General features: G+C 35.7%; 1 protein-coding gene across 1 annotated transcript; it reads left to right on the forward strand.

Annotated features, from left to right (window-relative positions):
* Positions 1 to 358: 358 nt before the first annotated feature.
* On the forward strand, positions 359 to 15,722 carry LOC132184923 (embryogenesis-associated protein EMB8). Its single transcript, XM_059598712.1, is given in 15 exon segments — positions 359 to 731; positions 925 to 1,014; positions 2,216 to 2,277; positions 3,409 to 3,509; positions 5,483 to 5,572; positions 6,963 to 7,085; positions 8,190 to 8,267; positions 12,024 to 12,059; positions 12,061 to 12,110; positions 12,322 to 12,370; positions 13,540 to 13,596; positions 13,674 to 13,804; positions 13,888 to 13,971; positions 14,857 to 14,926; positions 15,096 to 15,722. Coding segments are annotated over 15 exon segments (1,755 nt in total). The 5' UTR covers positions 359 to 465; the 3' UTR covers positions 15,564 to 15,722.
* Positions 15,723 to 16,741: the final 1,019 nt, after the last annotated feature.

Here is a 16,741-nt window from a genome sequence, read left to right on the forward strand (position 1 = left end):
AAAAATAGCCTTGTCTTACTATTTACATAGTATTAGAATATGAGAAATGCTTAGGTGTATTTATTTATTTATTTATTTTACATCCATTGAAATATAAGCACATGGATGTAGCATTTCTCACGTGGTGTTTCAACAATATATTCCGAAGTACAAACAAATATTTTTTCAGAAAAAAAGAAAAATATAGACAAATATTCTTTCAAAATATATATATATAGACAATTATTCATTTTTTTTTGTTAAAAAAAATATAGACAAAATATTATTTAAAAATAAAAATTATAGACAAATATTAAAATCAATTTATCCAAGATACAGACAAGTGGACAACGTCAAAGTTCACGACGTCCAAATCTTTCGCAAATCTCACGCCCACACCACACTTGCTTCGTGTTTCTCGTCAGCTCTACACCCACCCTTACTTACCACGGACCGGTCCACCTCCAACCCAAGAATTCTCCGTCCATGTTGTCGTGGGATTGCTCGGACTCCGGAGGGTCGTCCGGCAGCCCCTACGGCCTGTTGTTCAACGCGCTCGCTCTTATACCACTGTGGCACTACCTGCTGGGTTCGCTGATCGTCGCCGTTGTGTTCCTCTACACCTTCCTGGAAATTCATTTCCTCCAAGATTTGTTTTCCGGGTTCAATGGGAGCCCCGTGAGCTTGACTCACCACCCCTGTTCCCATATCTACGACGGCGTCGTTTCCAAGTGCCGCGTTCTTCACGGCCGGTACGAATATATAACTAACTCTCTGGGGAATAGTTCGTTTGGTTGCGGAGAAACCGAGGGAAAATGAGCTTTCTTTTCCTCGTTTTTCTCGGGAACCAAATCAGTTTGATGAATTTTTGCAATGGTTACTTGTTGGTGCGGAATGTTGGGTACTTTTTAATGAAAATTGTTGGGTGGGAATCAAACTGTGCAGGTATTTGGCGACGCCGTGGCTCTCAAGTCCGCATATACAGACTGTTTTTCTGAATTTCCATGGGAGGCCTCCTGCATTCAGCTACAGAAGGTGGTCATTTTAGCTTATATAGCTTTGTTTTGTTTTTAATTTTCCCTCCCTAATCTGTTTGAGGCATTTCTTGAATTGAAGATTTGAAATTTCTTTTTGTGTGTTTGCTTATATAAATTATGATGAAATCTGGGCATGACAGTGGGTGAGATAGTTTAGAATTAAAACGGTATGAGTGTGAATACATACTAGGTGAAGTTAAAATAGACTTAAGGGAGATTCTATCTGAACTGGAGATAGATAGAGATGGCCTTTTCTGATAGCCCCTTGAAGTTGAATGACAAGTGTCTGCCATTTGCACTTCTAGACGTAATGTTTCTTAGATTAAGTGTTGGTCATTTTTTTTGGTATGGAATTTGATTGTAATTGGTGGAATACAATTCTTCCAACATTGTAGTTTTTCTTAGATGAAGTGTTGATTTATGCCAATTTGCGTTGTGTGGTCATCCTGAAGGGCTTATAAGCCGTCTAATTTTCAATATATAAGCTCCAAGGCTTGACACTGTTTTTAAAAATCCTCCTTGAATTATTGTAGTATAACCAGTAATGGCATATCCCAAAGGTCATTGAGCAGAACTATTTCCTCTTTAACTTCCACAATTGGCTGAAAAGAATAACCTTTTTGCATCTATTACGTTTCTCTAAGTCTCTATGAGGTGCCTCTAAATTTTGACTGATAGCTGAAGATAAGCTAGTACACAATAAGAGAGACAAATCAATTGGCCCATCAGGTATTAAACTTACTATCACTGATAGATGAGAAATCTCTCATATGTTGTTTCTATTGTTCCTGAAATTCTGCTGTAGCCCATCTTGAGAGAGTACGCTTGCATACCACACTATATTGTTGATTTTTCACATCAGTAGAATGGGAGCCCTGTTGCTTCCTTGATCTACTTCTATAATGAATTATTGCATGTTTGTTTGTTTAGATTGCTAATTTATTCCAATTGCAAGTTATTTGTTGGATCTATAGTAGAAAGATGCAATGCTATTATTACATGCACCAATTTTTGGTATGTTTTCTTTTGTGTAACCCCCTTGCATTCTCTTCCCTTTCTTAGTTGGCTTTGGGGGAAGGGAGGAAAGGTTCCTTTCGTTTAAAAATCTTCAGGGTTTCTCTGTAATATCACAATCAGTGTCTTCAATTTTGATCCATGGTTTTATCTAACTAATATTGCTCTTTTTCTTTTTCTCACAGACAACTATTTCATGCTTCTGATGGTGGAACCATTGCCTTGGATTGGCTCATGAGTTGTGATGGTAAATATAAAACATGCAACTTGATTACACGTGCATGCATGGATAGTAACTTTGGTACTTGTTATGATGTAAAATGTCTCAAGCAGGAAAGCTTTTTTGTTTTTTTAAATTTTTTTTTGACAAATAAGCAGGAAAGCTTTTTTATAGTTTCATATTATCTCATTGCTCCAAACAATGATGTCTATTCTATGAAGATTTTGCATTTCATGGTTCTCTTATTCATGTATGCCTTTTGGTATCTGTTGACAATGTTACCTGATACGAGGAGGTATTTCTAGTCCTTTGTTTGATTGATGTAGCTTTTTATGTCCTGGGCAATGATTAGGGGGGTGGGGGATGGGGGGTGCGGAGGTGTTGTTGGGGCGAGATCTGTACTGATTTTAGATAATTTAAATGCGTAAGTAGTTTCATGACATATGCTATGAAAAATGAATCTGCATGATGATGCATAGAGGGAATTATATTATAGTGCTATTTTATCTACATCTTAGTACTATTCAATCCATAGCCAATGTTTACATACATAAATGTCAACTTTGAACTTTATGCTGCAATTATTGAGCTCTTTGTTTTATAGTTCTTCCTCTCTTCAACTTTTACACTTACCTTTTGTTGTTGAATATTATGAGCCCAAACGATAGATTCAATAAGTTCTTGCCAATAACCATGTTCGCTGAGTAGAAACATTAAACTAAAAGCCCATACAAAATGAGCACCGAGGGAAAAAAGGCCATATGCATATAATGGTTCTTGGGAATCCTACAAGATCCATTTGTTCTTTTTTCTCATAGGGTTCAATTGTCCCAAATGAATTTCTAGATCTATGGATTTATTAACATAAAGTTTGTAAAAAGAACCATTAAAGATCTTTTGTGGACTTATGGGATAAATGCTTGGTTATATTATATTTTCTTATCTGTATTTACTGTCATTAACTGGTTGTACATTCTTGTTTACTTAGATAGCTAATTGTATGCACTAACTTTATATTTTTTTATTTCTTTCTTTCTTTCTCTTTTTTATTTTATTTTTTACATTGTGATCTTGTGTGGAGTGTAATACACAAGGCTTATGTTGATGATATAGTAAACCTTTTTAGTTTTCTGAATCATGAATTGAATTATTTTACAGTTTCAGGTGGTGCTTTACACATGAATAGTTTCATTTCTAAAAATGACACAACTCCTATCATGGTAGTGGTTCCTGGATTAACAAGTGATTCTGCTTCAGCAGTAAGTTCTCTATTTATTGAATTTTTTTTTTTTTTCACTCTTGTTTGTAATTATGTCTCCCAAGTGATTCACCAATGATACTCTTTGTAGCATAGGGATATTCATATTAATTTGTTTGATTTGGCATGGAATTACCTAATCCACTTAAATTAGAAATTAGGGAAAATTACAGTTTACCCCCTCAAAGTTGACAGCGTTTTTCAATTCGAACACCAAAGTTTCAATTTTTGTAATCCACCCCCCCAAAGTTCCAAATTTTTGCAATTTGACCAATTTTATCCAAAACTTCCCTTATTGCCCCTAATTTTTATTTTTATAAAAAAATTAAAAAAAAAAAAATTCGGGGTGGCCGTAGCCACTCCTTTGGTCATTTGGTCATTTTTGCACCCCCAAATTTATTTTTATTTTCATAAAAAATTAAAAAAAAAAAAATCAGGGGCAATATGGGAATTTTGGGATGATATTGGTTGAATTGAAAAAAATTGGAACTTTGTGGGGGTAGATTGCAAAAATTAAAACTTTGATGTTCGAATTGAAAAACGCTGTCAACTTTAGGGGGGTAAACTGTAATTTTCCCTAGAAATTACAATAGATGGACAATTGCATCAGAAACCAATGAAGTGATTCTTATGGAAGCTTGATATTCCTGCCGTGGTTGATAATATTGGTTGATGGATCTCAGAACCTCACTGTAAATTTTGGCTCAGTGGCTCAGTGGTTCAGTTAGTGAAGAGACTCAAAAAATACTTGCATAGAATGGGTGTGATATAGGAATGCATTGAGCTTGTTACTGTTTATGGAACAAGGAAAGTTGCAGATATGATTTTCTGCAATTTCCAGCAAGTATGGCTCAGTTTTGCAAGCTTTGGGGCTCAAAATTGGAGCATTAAGGAAGAGTTTAAGGGTAATGAGGGCAATATCATCCTAAAATCATATTCTCCAATAAACTATGCTTATAACTGGTTTTATCTGTTTAGATTAGTGGTGAGTCAAATGACATTTTCTACTTCACTGTTCAGCGACAAGAGAATTTGGTCATATCTTTCTCTCTTTCTGGAGTAAAATGGGTGATGCCAAAGACTTAGTTGAGTTGCTTATGCTGACAAGGACAGGATGGTCACCATAGGGGTAGTTACATTTGGAACATGGTTCCTTTGTGTTTTAATGTGGACAACCTGGAGACTGAGGAATAGGCAGACTTTTAAAAGGGTTGGACTTAGCTGAGTTTCAATTAAGTTGTTTTTGAGAACTTCGTATCAATGGATGACTTCTTTAGGTGGTATCCCTTCCACTTCCTTTTAGAATTTCTTGGTCTTTTGAACTTTATAATGTATCTTTTAGGTGTAGTGCTTGTGTACTTTTCATGTCCTTGGGCTTTTTCCTTTCACTAATGAGTTTTTCTTAGTAAAAAGAAACTTCATGTTAGGCAAAAAGTGGGCAATGTGGAATGGAAAAAGATAAATTACATGTTTGTTGATGTAACTAGAGATGGGGTTTGATACCCTGATCTTTAGGTGTAGATATTCCTGGTGTAATTTGGTCATGGAAGTTTAATTACTTTGAAATAGACACTGGCCAGAGACTGTTATGTAAAGCCAAAATTAGTTTTGAGTTTTCACGCTATATCTGTTCCATCATACTTGTAATGAACCAAACTGCTCATCATTAGAGAATAACAAGGAAAAGATGAATAAAAAAAATAAAATCCAGTCTCTAAGAATCTACCAGTCTCAAGTTCGTTGCTCATCTAGCATCAAATGCATCCAAACAAATCTTGGAACCAAAATGAAAGGTGAACATGAAGAAGGGACTTAAATGCTCTTCTGCTCGTCAACAATTAGTGTGTTAAATCTACTTTTTTCCTGTACTTATGCTGATTAAAACACACACAAACACATGCATACATATTGTTCATTCGTCTATATGTGGAATGAACAGTACTGTTTAACCTTGTTTTCCTATACCTAGTGCAGTACATAAAGCATCTTGCCTTCAGTACGGCAAAACATGGCTGGAATGTTGTTATTAGCAACCACAGAGGATTGGGTGGTGTTTCAATTACTGTGAGTTTTTCTTTCTTTCTTTTCTCTTCGTAGCTGAGAGTTTTTATACACTCTTTGTACTCTATATAGGATTGTTAGTCTGAATCTATACAGCGAATTGCTATAACAATTTTCTACTTGTTTATAAGTCTAAAATCTTGACTCTGTTGTTTCTGATAATGTGCTCACTTTCTTTGTCCTTGCTTAGAACTCCAATTCCATACTCTTGAGTTCTGGTGTATAGCTCCTTGAGTGGGGATTCTGTTTTCTATGATAGCCAAAAGTAGTAATAAGTTAGTGCATGCTAAAATGGTAAAAAGTAATTGAATTCCTTGATTAGATGTAAAGTATCGTTGCTATTCAATTTTCTCATGTAAATGAGTCACTAGAAAAGTTGGCATCCTTCAAGACCAATCACATTAAAGAAAAAAAAAGATTCTTGTACAATTTCTTTTAGCTGATCCTTTACCAAGGTTATCGTGATGGTCCTGACCTTTGATTAGGGCTGGCAAAACGAATAGGTACCCATTTATCCTATGCATGTAACTATTCTTTATGATGCTTAGAAGAACCTTATTATAAAAATACATGCATAGGATAAACGGGTCGTAAACATGTCATGTCAGGTATCTGTTTTGCCAGCCCTACGCTTTGATGGCTTCATTATAGGTTATGGATTTATTCCTCTAAGGATATGTAAACTACAATTAAAGGTTTTTAATATTAACTGGATGTAAATGCAGCCTCAACAAACTAAATAGTTTTATAACTTGCAGATATCAGAAAAGTTAACAGTAAAAAATGCGTTGAGTGGAACTGATCGGGTAAAACACAGCATCATGATATGGTTTTTGGGAAGTATTAAACCAGTGCCATTTGATCTTACCAAATCTCTATGTTAAAAATTTGTGATCTAGGTCATATTTTGATGGCATAAAAGCATGTTTGTCACAAAAAGAAAAAGTCAAATTAGAATCTATTTAGTGCTATGATTTAGGGTCACCAACAGGGGTTTGGATTTTGACACAAACACAAGGCATGTGGAAAGTCCCAAAAATCTTGCCTCATTGGTGTGGCTATATGTTTGTGGCTTTTTGAATTTATAATATCATTCATATACATATATTTATGCTTGAGTGTTGCTTTCTAATAAATCTAGCACATTTACGGTTTGTGCAATCTTGAAAGAAGGAAACAGCTTAGAACATTCTTCGAATATGCATTTTACTGTATCCTTGATTTGGTTATACATCAATGGAAAGTTGATTGCTCTCAGCTTGTGAGATATTATGCAGGCTGCTGTCAGCCTTCCTTTGGGAACCTGATTATTTTTTGTATATGCGTCTTTAAAAGCTCTCATTATGTTTATACTTATTAACCTTATTTGCTTTTTCTATCAAAATTTTTGCAGTCCGATTGTTTTTATAATGCTGGATGGACGGAGGATATACGTGTAGTTGTTAATTATCTCCATAGAGAATACCCTATGGCTCCTTTATTTGCTGTTGGAACTAGTATCGGTGCCAATATTCTGGTATGTTACTTGAATGTCCTTTAATTTTTCTAGGCTCAACTTGAATCTTCACTTTGAATGTCCCATTCAGCACCTTTTCTCTTTGCTTTCTGTATAGAACCTACAATTTTCTGTAGAGATTATTAATTGTAACATCTTGGAACAGTTTGATCTAGGTTGTGGAAAGGTGATGTTGTCAATTTTATTAATCTTCTTTGGATGTGATAATGTAGTAACTTTCTTCCGCAAACCAGAAGAAAGTCACTAGTTTGAATCTCTCATTCTCTTTCCCCTTGGGGCCAACTACCTATATATATAAAAAAAAAAATCCTACTTTACTCTTCTACCAAGTTATACACCCATTGCTTCATCATTCCTTTTGGGCCCTTTCTTATGTTTTAGATTGTTCAGTTGGATGGACGTTGAGCACCTATGGCCTTCCTAAGTCTTTAAAGGAGCAAACTTATTTTCACAGTACTTGTACATTGAGAGTTGTCGTTTCCTTCTTTTACTATATCAGATAGATGAAGATTGTATGTCATTCTTGATTGGTCATTTAGGCTTATTGCTAATTGAATTGGTCAGTATAAAATGGACGTGAATTGCTTTTTGTCTTATCTAACAATTGGGGTTTGTTTACTTGCCATTGTTCCTCTTCATGATGAACTGTTCATTTCTTTATGCAGTGGTGTATGCTTAAAAGTTGCTTGTATTGGTTTGTAATGTACAACATGTTGCATCATAAAGGACATCTCCTTCCAAACTAGGGTGGAGAAAATTCCTCCAACTCAGTCGATTAAATTGACATTTGTCCTTAGGACGCATGATTATTACATGCATTTTTAATACGATTAACAGATCATATGACATTTGTTCTTAGAGCTTGTGATTCTCACATACATTTCAACAATGCATATGAGAATTGGACAGATAACAATTTAATAGATTGAGTTAGAGGGTTTATTGGAGGAAAACTTGTGTCCTATCATCAATGTCTCACTCTCTCTTGTAAAATATATACTCTAGGAACTATTAGTTTATACTTTATAGCCTAATTTTATTATATATTTGACATTATACTTTAAAGGTTAGCTGTTTTATATTCTTGTCTGCCCTTGTTTGCAGGTAAAATATTTGGGGGAGGACGGAGAGAATACTCCTATTGCTGGGGCTGTAGCTCTCTGCTCTCCTTGGGACCTTTTGGTTAGTGTTGATGAGTCACTCAAGTAATAGTTTTAAATTTTAACTGGAACCAATATTTTTATGGTAGAGATCTCTCATGTCTCTAGTGTGTACTTAATGGCTATGATGATTTAACCTTTCCCCCTCTTCCATTGAGTGAAACTTTGTCTTGTCCTTTAGTTTTTGTCCTACTAGAATCTCTCGCCTTATTGTGCTTTATGTTACCCTCTTCCTTTTCCCGTCTCCATAGTGATAGCTGGAATCTATATATTCTTGGAGGAAAATAAATTGTGAGACGCACCAGTCTTAGACTCAGTTAATTGGTAGCTTAATCTTAGAATTAACAATTTCAAATATATGTTGCCTGATGTAAATGCTATTTGAAGCAAAGGAATTGGGCAAGAGAACTCATACACTTAGATTAATATAAATTAAGATAAGCAAGGCATCAACCTCTTGTTCTTGCAAGCAAATCATGAACCTCTTGTTCTTGCATTCTAAGATCCTTAATTATGGAAAATATCGGCTTAAAGGTGAAGTAACAGAAATTTCTGTGATTTATTGACCACGAGGAAACTGCAAATGTTGGAACATATTGAACAACTATGTGAAATGGTTGCTGTAGAGTGCACTATACACAAGCATTGTTAGAAATGAGCTTTGACAAAGATGAAGTTGATGGAGAAGCACATTTATGTGAAGTGTCTGTGTGTCAACAACCTTGAGGGTAACTAATTGTACTTGTCTGCTATGAATTGGGTTATGATACAAGTTTCGGGGATCATGCATTATATTCTTAATTTTTTTATTTTTTCGTAAAAAATGTTTCATCTTCATTGGCATACAAATCTTCGCATCACATGTGTTAAATATTGTGTAATCTCTCCTTAATTATGATTTAGTTCTTATTTCTTGATTAACATTTATGAAGTGGAAAATGTTAAATTTACAAAGAGTATAACAATTAAAAAAATGGCTGATGGGGCACTGCAACCTAGGCTGTCATTTAACAATAAGTTTCAGAAAAGTCTCTGTACCTATAGCATTGCTTTTACGAATTTGTACATTTTGATCTATATTTATTCTTTATATAGTTAGACACGGACTCACAAATTAAATTATAGCATATTTCCACGAAGATTGTTGTGGTCATAATTGATTTGCCCTAATAAAGCTTACTTTCCACTAATGAGACCCACTAGATAGCTCCAAACGATCTGGCACAAAAGTATTCTTAACGCGAGCTATACTATACAACTGTGGGAAAGCTTCCTTGAGGGTCTAATCTCTATACCACATGTCATGCCAAAATCTAATCTTGGAGCTGTCTCCCACATCAAATCTGGTATAACTAGCAAACTCCCCCCCATCCCATGAGCTACCATATTTAGAATCCACTACGACTCTTCACAAGGCCTCTTTCTCATGCATATAGCGTCATAACCACTTTCCCAAAAGAGCATGATTGAACAAAAGCAAGTTTCCCCAAACCCTCCCTCAGAAATTGGAGAATAAACCTTGGACCAACTTACTAGGTAATATATGAACTCATCACCTAGTCCACCCCATAAGAAATCCTGTTGTAACTTCTCTATGCGATTGGAAACACCAAGAGATAGGGGGAAAAGAGACATAAAATACGTAGGCAAATTGGAAAGGGTGATCTTGTTCAAGGTAATCCTACCACCCTTAGACAAGTACAACTTCTTCGAACTAGCCAACTGCCGCTCAAATTTCTCAATAACACCATCTTTAAATAGATTTGGCCTTAAACGATTCTACCAATGGAAGACCAAGGTCTTTAAAAGGCAAAGAAGACACCTCGTAGCCCATAATACAAACCAAACCATCAACAGTAGTGACATTAATTCCCCACATGAACTAGTTCTGACTTAGCCATATAAACTTTCAAACTAGAAACAACTTTATAGTCTAATATAGCACTTATAGGATCTACCCCACAAAAAATTGAAGTGTCATTCGCAAACAAAAGATGGGAAATGTTAAGCTCATTGATCCACTAAAAAGCCTGAAAGAAGCCCCCCCTCGGGTCTCAATTCACGGGAGCTATTGAAGAATCCAGATGGATTACCATTCAGCAAAACAGAAAAGCATACCAAAGAAATACAATGCGCTATCCAAGAAAGCCATTTCTCCCCAAAACTGTACCTCCTCAACCAATATAATAAGAACTCTCAATTGACATGATTATAGGCCTTCTCAGCTTGCAAAGAACCCTAGGCTCACTAGATCTAAATCTACTATCCAGACATTTATTGGCAATAAGAATAGAGTCAAGGATTTGCCTACCTCCGACAAACACATTTTGACGCTTTGAGATAAGCTTATCCACAATCCCACTCAATCTATCGGCAAGGACTTTGGCAATGATCTTGTAAACTCCACTCACTATACTTATAGGGCAACAATCCTTAACATTTATGGCCCCGGATTTCTTTGGAATGAGAGTAATGAAAGAGGCATTAAGACTTTTTTTTCAAACTTTCTTCTAGCATGAAACTCATGGAACACTAGGCCTCCGACATCCAGACATTTATTGGCAATAAGAATAGAGTCAAGGATTTGCCTACCTCTGACAAACACATTCTGGCGCTTTGAGATAATCTTATCCACAATCCCACTCAATCTTTCGGCAAGAACTTTGGCAATGATCTTGTAAACTCCACTCACTAGACTTATAGGGCAAAAATCCTTAACATTTATAGCCCTGGATTTCTTTGGAATGAGAGTAATGAAAGAGGCATTAAGACTTTTTTTCAAACTTTCTTCTAGCATGAAACTCCTGGAACACCCCCATAATATCTTCTTTGATCACACCCCAACAAACTTGGAAGAAAGCCATAATAAAACCATCAAGACCTAGAACCTTATTACTGTTCATACTTTTGACCACCTAAAGGACCTCACACTCCTCAAACGAGAGTGAAAATTGACTTACCTAAAAGCTATCAGGAATAGTATTAAAGCAGCAATACTGCAAATAGTGGCCTATGCGATTAGTTTAGAGGTGAGTTATTAAAACTTTATGTTTGAGTTTCCTTAGCTATGAAACCTTTGACTTTTGGATAAGCAGTGTATAATGTAATATTTTCCCATAAAGTTAATGCCATTGTTTCACCAAGTCAGATACATGGATTGAAACAGCTTCACTCAAATGTGTAAATTCTGTGTTAGAATATTAATGAAATAATTAAATTCACAATTTCTTATGAGCTTAAACTTCTGGGTCAAATGATGATTTAACAATGATAAGTAGATATCTTAAGTTCGAACCCTAACTTCATATTATAGCTCTCATTTAATTTAAATATTCCAAGTGTTGGGAACTACTTATTGAGGGAGATTCTGGACTCACACGTGAGGGGGTTGTTAAAATATTAATTAAATGATTAAATTCGCTATTTCCTATAATTTTAAACTTTTAGGACCATTGGTGATTTAACATTCTGTGGACTTGAAAAAAACTTGCCACTTCATGTGGTAAATTATGTATCCTAAGCAATAAAGAGCAAAGAAGAAAAATTAGTTATTAGGGATAGCTTTTCTTGTTATCTGTTCTCCTTTTTTTAGGTCTATCATTTTGTCAAATATTTTTTTTGATAGGTTTAAACTACTCATATATCATTTTGTCAAATATTCATTAGCTACAGTAAGTTTTTCGGCTCATTTGTTTGACTAAGAAATTGAAATTGTATTATTTGATTTTGGCATTTATTCTTTATTAACTAACCAGATGCTATGTACTTTTCCCTCTAGCTTGGTGACAGATTTATAAGTCGCAGGCTAGTGCAAAAAGTTCTATGACAGAGCGCTTACTATTGTGGTTCAAGGGTTTATGCAAATGTATATGTGTGCCACAACTACTTTTGTGTGTTTGGGAAAAAATATCTAATTAATTGTATGGGGATGGTAAAACTTTAATATACTTATAAATGTCTCTGTGTGTGTGTTTATGTTTTTGTGAATATCTAAAAGTTTTGGTGTCACTAAAAATGGCATCCCTCTATTTTTGGCCTCTGGATATCATATGAGCAATTCTAAATATTCTGTGCAGACACCAGCATCGCTATTCTCGCCTTGCTAACTGGGAAGGCATAAAAACGGTAGACTTTGTCTCTTTCTGATAAAAATTATCTTGCTTGTGCATCAGACTGCATCGACATAGTTGTGAACATAATAAATTAATGAACCAATTTTAGTAGTTGATGCTATACTTCTGATGCTGTTGGAATGAATTTACTTATCTCATACTGTTCCTTACGGGCATTACGAACACTGGAATGATTTTACTATCAAAGTTCCATAAATATTTCACAATCTAGGTCCATGGTGAAACTAGGCATGCATACTATGCATAAAAAAAGTTATTAGACCTAGTCAATCCAGCTCCCACCTTTTTTATTCCTTTTCTTTTCTTTTCTTTTTTTTTTTTTAATTTTTTTTTTCTTCTAAATAGTTAAATTTTATAGGTAGATTCTTGTGTTACACCAATTGGGCTTACTGATGGTTCAGCTGCGAGTTAATTCTAAAGGGTGACATCTAAGACTGATAAATATGGACACTTTCTTCAGTTGACATAGATGTTTTAAGATACTCTTGGAATGGACAATAATCATTGCTCATAATAGGAAAGCCCCTAGGCTATTTTCGTGCTGCTGTGATCATGCATGAATTATCTATACTAGGAAAAAAAGTTACAAAAGTTTGTGCAATTGCACTTTGGAAAAAAATTTGAGTTCGCTTCTTTGAAGTTTTTATATTTAAAAATTTTCTATTGTTTCCCTTAGAATTTTTAGGTGAAACTGATCAAAATCAAACAAGAAACATCAATCCATCACTGTATATTTGCCTACCTTGGTGACGGTAATTAGGATAGTCTCAAGTGGGTTTGTAGTTACATTTTTCACCCTCTTTTACTGTTTCACATAATCAGAAATTCACATCTTATGTAGTAGACAAACTAACCCCTTGCGTTGGTTGAAAATGTAATTTCTGTATCCTTGGTGAAATTTCTGAATAAAATTTATGCTTTACTCCAAGTCAAAGTTTGAAATTGAAACATTCTGGAAATATGTAACTGTCTGGTTTCTGTAGCTTCAATTCAGATCTATGTTTCAAAACTCCTGCTGTTGTATTTTCAATGTCATAAGCATAATACTTATCCAATCTGGGAAAGTGTATACTTGATGTCTACTGTTGTCGTCTTGCTTATGTTGCTATTTGTCCTGTTTCAACTAATGCTCTTTGTTTGTAATCCTCTTGTGCATCAAAGTCACGTTCTATTCGAGATTTTGACAACCATGCCACCTGCCTCGTTGGAAAATTTGAGGTATTAAGCCTGACATATCATCTATCATTTCTTGCTTGCGTTCTTTTTTGACCTAAAGAATCATTGTGCTTTCTCAGACTGTGGATACATACTACAGGCACTGTACTAGTACTAGTTATGTGGGAAATGTGTCAATACCACTACTATGTATCAGTGCTTTGGATGATCCAGTCTGTACAAAGGAAGCCATTCCTTGGGACGAATGCAGGTGAAGCTGCTCTTATTGTATCTATGAATGCTTTCTTGTAATGCCATTCTATGGCCCTTTTCTAATATCCTTGTTTTTAATAGGGCGAATAAAAATGTTGTGTTGGCTACAATAAAGCATGGAGGACATTTGGCATTCTTTGAAGGAATAACTGCATCTGGCCTGTGGTAATTTATTCTTTGATATAATCTGGATTAACATTCTAATGTTTTCCGTAGATGCCACACCTACTTCTTTGATGCTTAATATAATTTACCAGGACATTAAGTTGATTTTCAATTGTATATTAGTAGTGTGCATGATAATTTTGTGGAGCTGAAGCTTTCATAAGCCTCATAAGCACGGATTGCTAATTAAGTTGAGGGATTGGGCCTGATGTCGAACAGGTTGCCTCACTAGGTGCAGTGGTGTGCATGAAGATTTTATTAGTCCACAGCATCTTGAACCGATCATTCTCTTGATTTAAAAGACTTGCTGTACTCACCTTAGAATGATCCTGTTCCTCCACCACCGTGAATCCCATTTAGATTCAGGCATGATACACATTTTAGTTATTGGGAGAGCCCAAGTACTCTCTTTCAGATATAGGAAATGGCTCTCAGGGATTTTTGTTTTCCTTTCCTTTTGAAAGATAAAGAAGCGAAACAATCAACCTATTGATATTGGAAGTGCCAAAAGATTCTTCCAGTGTATCATTTCTGGATCCAATGAAATTCATAGGCATAGGATGACAATATCATCCTCAACTGCTTAGATGCTTATGGGGGTTGCCAACAGAAAACCTCTGTTAAATTTCATTGCTTTTAGCTTGTAGGAAAACCTTCTGTTTTGCCATGATTGGTAGGGTTTGCATTTGTTGCATATCAGGCAGAATCTAAGGGCCCTTGTAATGTGATTGCAGTCAAATGCTTAAATAACTAATTTTTTATGTGATTATTGCTGCATTAAAGTTTCAGTGGCTTTTACCAATATGTCATTCTCTAGGTAGCCATAGATGTGTAGATTTTTCAGCCATTCATTCCAAAATGGGTTGTTAATTTTCTCTTTTGCAGGTGGGTAAGGGCAGTTGAGGAATTTCTTGATGTTCTACACTCTAGCCCGTATATGCATGTACAAAAGAAGGTAAACATTATATTGGTTATTCGTAATTTACTTGCATAACTAATAGAATTTGTATTAAGGCTCGTAATCTTCTCGGATTTTTTAAAATAAATTCTTCTCCTCCTTCCACTCGACGCGAGTTACTGGTGGTTTCTGCTAATTAGCACTCTTTATGTTGATGTACTTGCAGATGCAGAATTCTGGGCCCCATTTTTCATCGGACTCTGCAATTGATCAGGGTCCATTTGTAAATGTTGCAGATGGAATGGTTTCTGCAATGTGCAATGAACAAAATGGAGATGATGTGGTCGAGGAATTACCTGAACTGCAGAAGATTCATGATGAAAAAGATAACAAAATAGTTTCCGATGTAAAACAAGATGGGCACCTGACAGGAGCAAAGGAAGATGATGCTTTGCCGGACATTGCAGAAACCTCCAACTCCAAGAATGCTGAGCACCATCATGATGGAATTTCTCCTATTCGAAGATGCTTACATCTGCTATCTCGGCAGAATAGGTGGTCTATGTGGGTGCTTGCTTACATTGCCATTATGACAAGTTGGCCATTGGTAGGCTCAGCTCTTCAAATTTTCTTCAGAAAGAAGCTCAGAAATGTCTTACCTGCTGCTTTCCTCAGAACCAACAGTGTCAAATGATTCTTTGTATTCCATACATGTAGTTTATATCATTTATTGTAATTCTGAATTTGGCGTTGTACTAGTATGATATTTACACTCCTATGCTAATTGTCTATTAAATCTCAATAATTACAAATCAATCCCTCTGACTCTGAGGATGGATAATGAACAGAAGAATTCAACTTGGTTTGGCCTGGTGTTTTTTTTCCTGATACTATACATGGCTCTTGAAAGGAGTAATGCTATGAGTAATTTTATTTATCACCTCTCCATCCCTCTCCCATCCATCGAAATCTATGTGACATGGTTCCCTAACTAAAAAATCAATCTTCATACAAAAATGCTATGGGGAATCGCGCTTCATAGGCTTCGGGGGATGGAGGGGTGATTATAACATTACTTGCAGCAGATACACTCACTTCACTCCCTCATCTTGATTTCTTGATGTGGTAGACAAAATTTTGCCCCCATCTTCTGGTAAGCATTACCCTCAATCTTCAAGCGTGTGGTCGCGACCACCAGATCGCAATTTGAGGGTAGTCGTGGCCACTCCCAATGACTTTTAGAGGTGAGATTTGGTTGGATTGGCCGACCGCCCCTACCCAAGAAGGCTGAATTTTTTTTTTTACTTGTTTTTGGACTGACAATGTTGAGCATAGGAAGTAAAGGTAAAATGAGAAGCATCATTCTGTTGGAAGAGCTTATACTGTCTTAAGTTGTAAAAAGCCGCTGTTCAGTGGGCTTTTTTCCTGCTTTTTTAATTTTCCATATATTTTTATTTTCCTTGTATTTTGCAGCTCTTGTTGTTGTTGTTTGCTGCTTGTTGATTTTGGGGGTTGCTGTCTCCTTGGTCTTTGGTGTTTTGATCATTTAGTGGAGATTTTTTTGTAACCGAATTTGTGGTGGTTCCTCTTTTTCCAGCAGTCCCTACATCGGACTATGACAATGTATTTTCGGCTTCAGCCTCTTCGCGGTGGTTGTTGCTGGTTCCAAATAGAGGTTCAGATAGACTTGTCTTAATCTGCATTCCTTTTATTTCTGTAACCACCTTGTGTGGCTCCTTGAGAGGGCTTAGTAATTTATTTGTCCAATTTCTTAACTATTGTAATTATTTCTGCGCTGTTTTAGTTTGTTTTAGGTCTGTTATTAGGGAAGCCATCTCATTTTCGTTTTTATAATCACTCACTTCTTCTTCC

This window comes from Corylus avellana, chromosome ca6, assembly GCF_901000735.1.
Source record: "Corylus avellana chromosome ca6, CavTom2PMs-1.0".
Classification (NCBI taxonomy): Eukaryota; Viridiplantae; Streptophyta; class Magnoliopsida; order Fagales; family Betulaceae; genus Corylus; species Corylus avellana.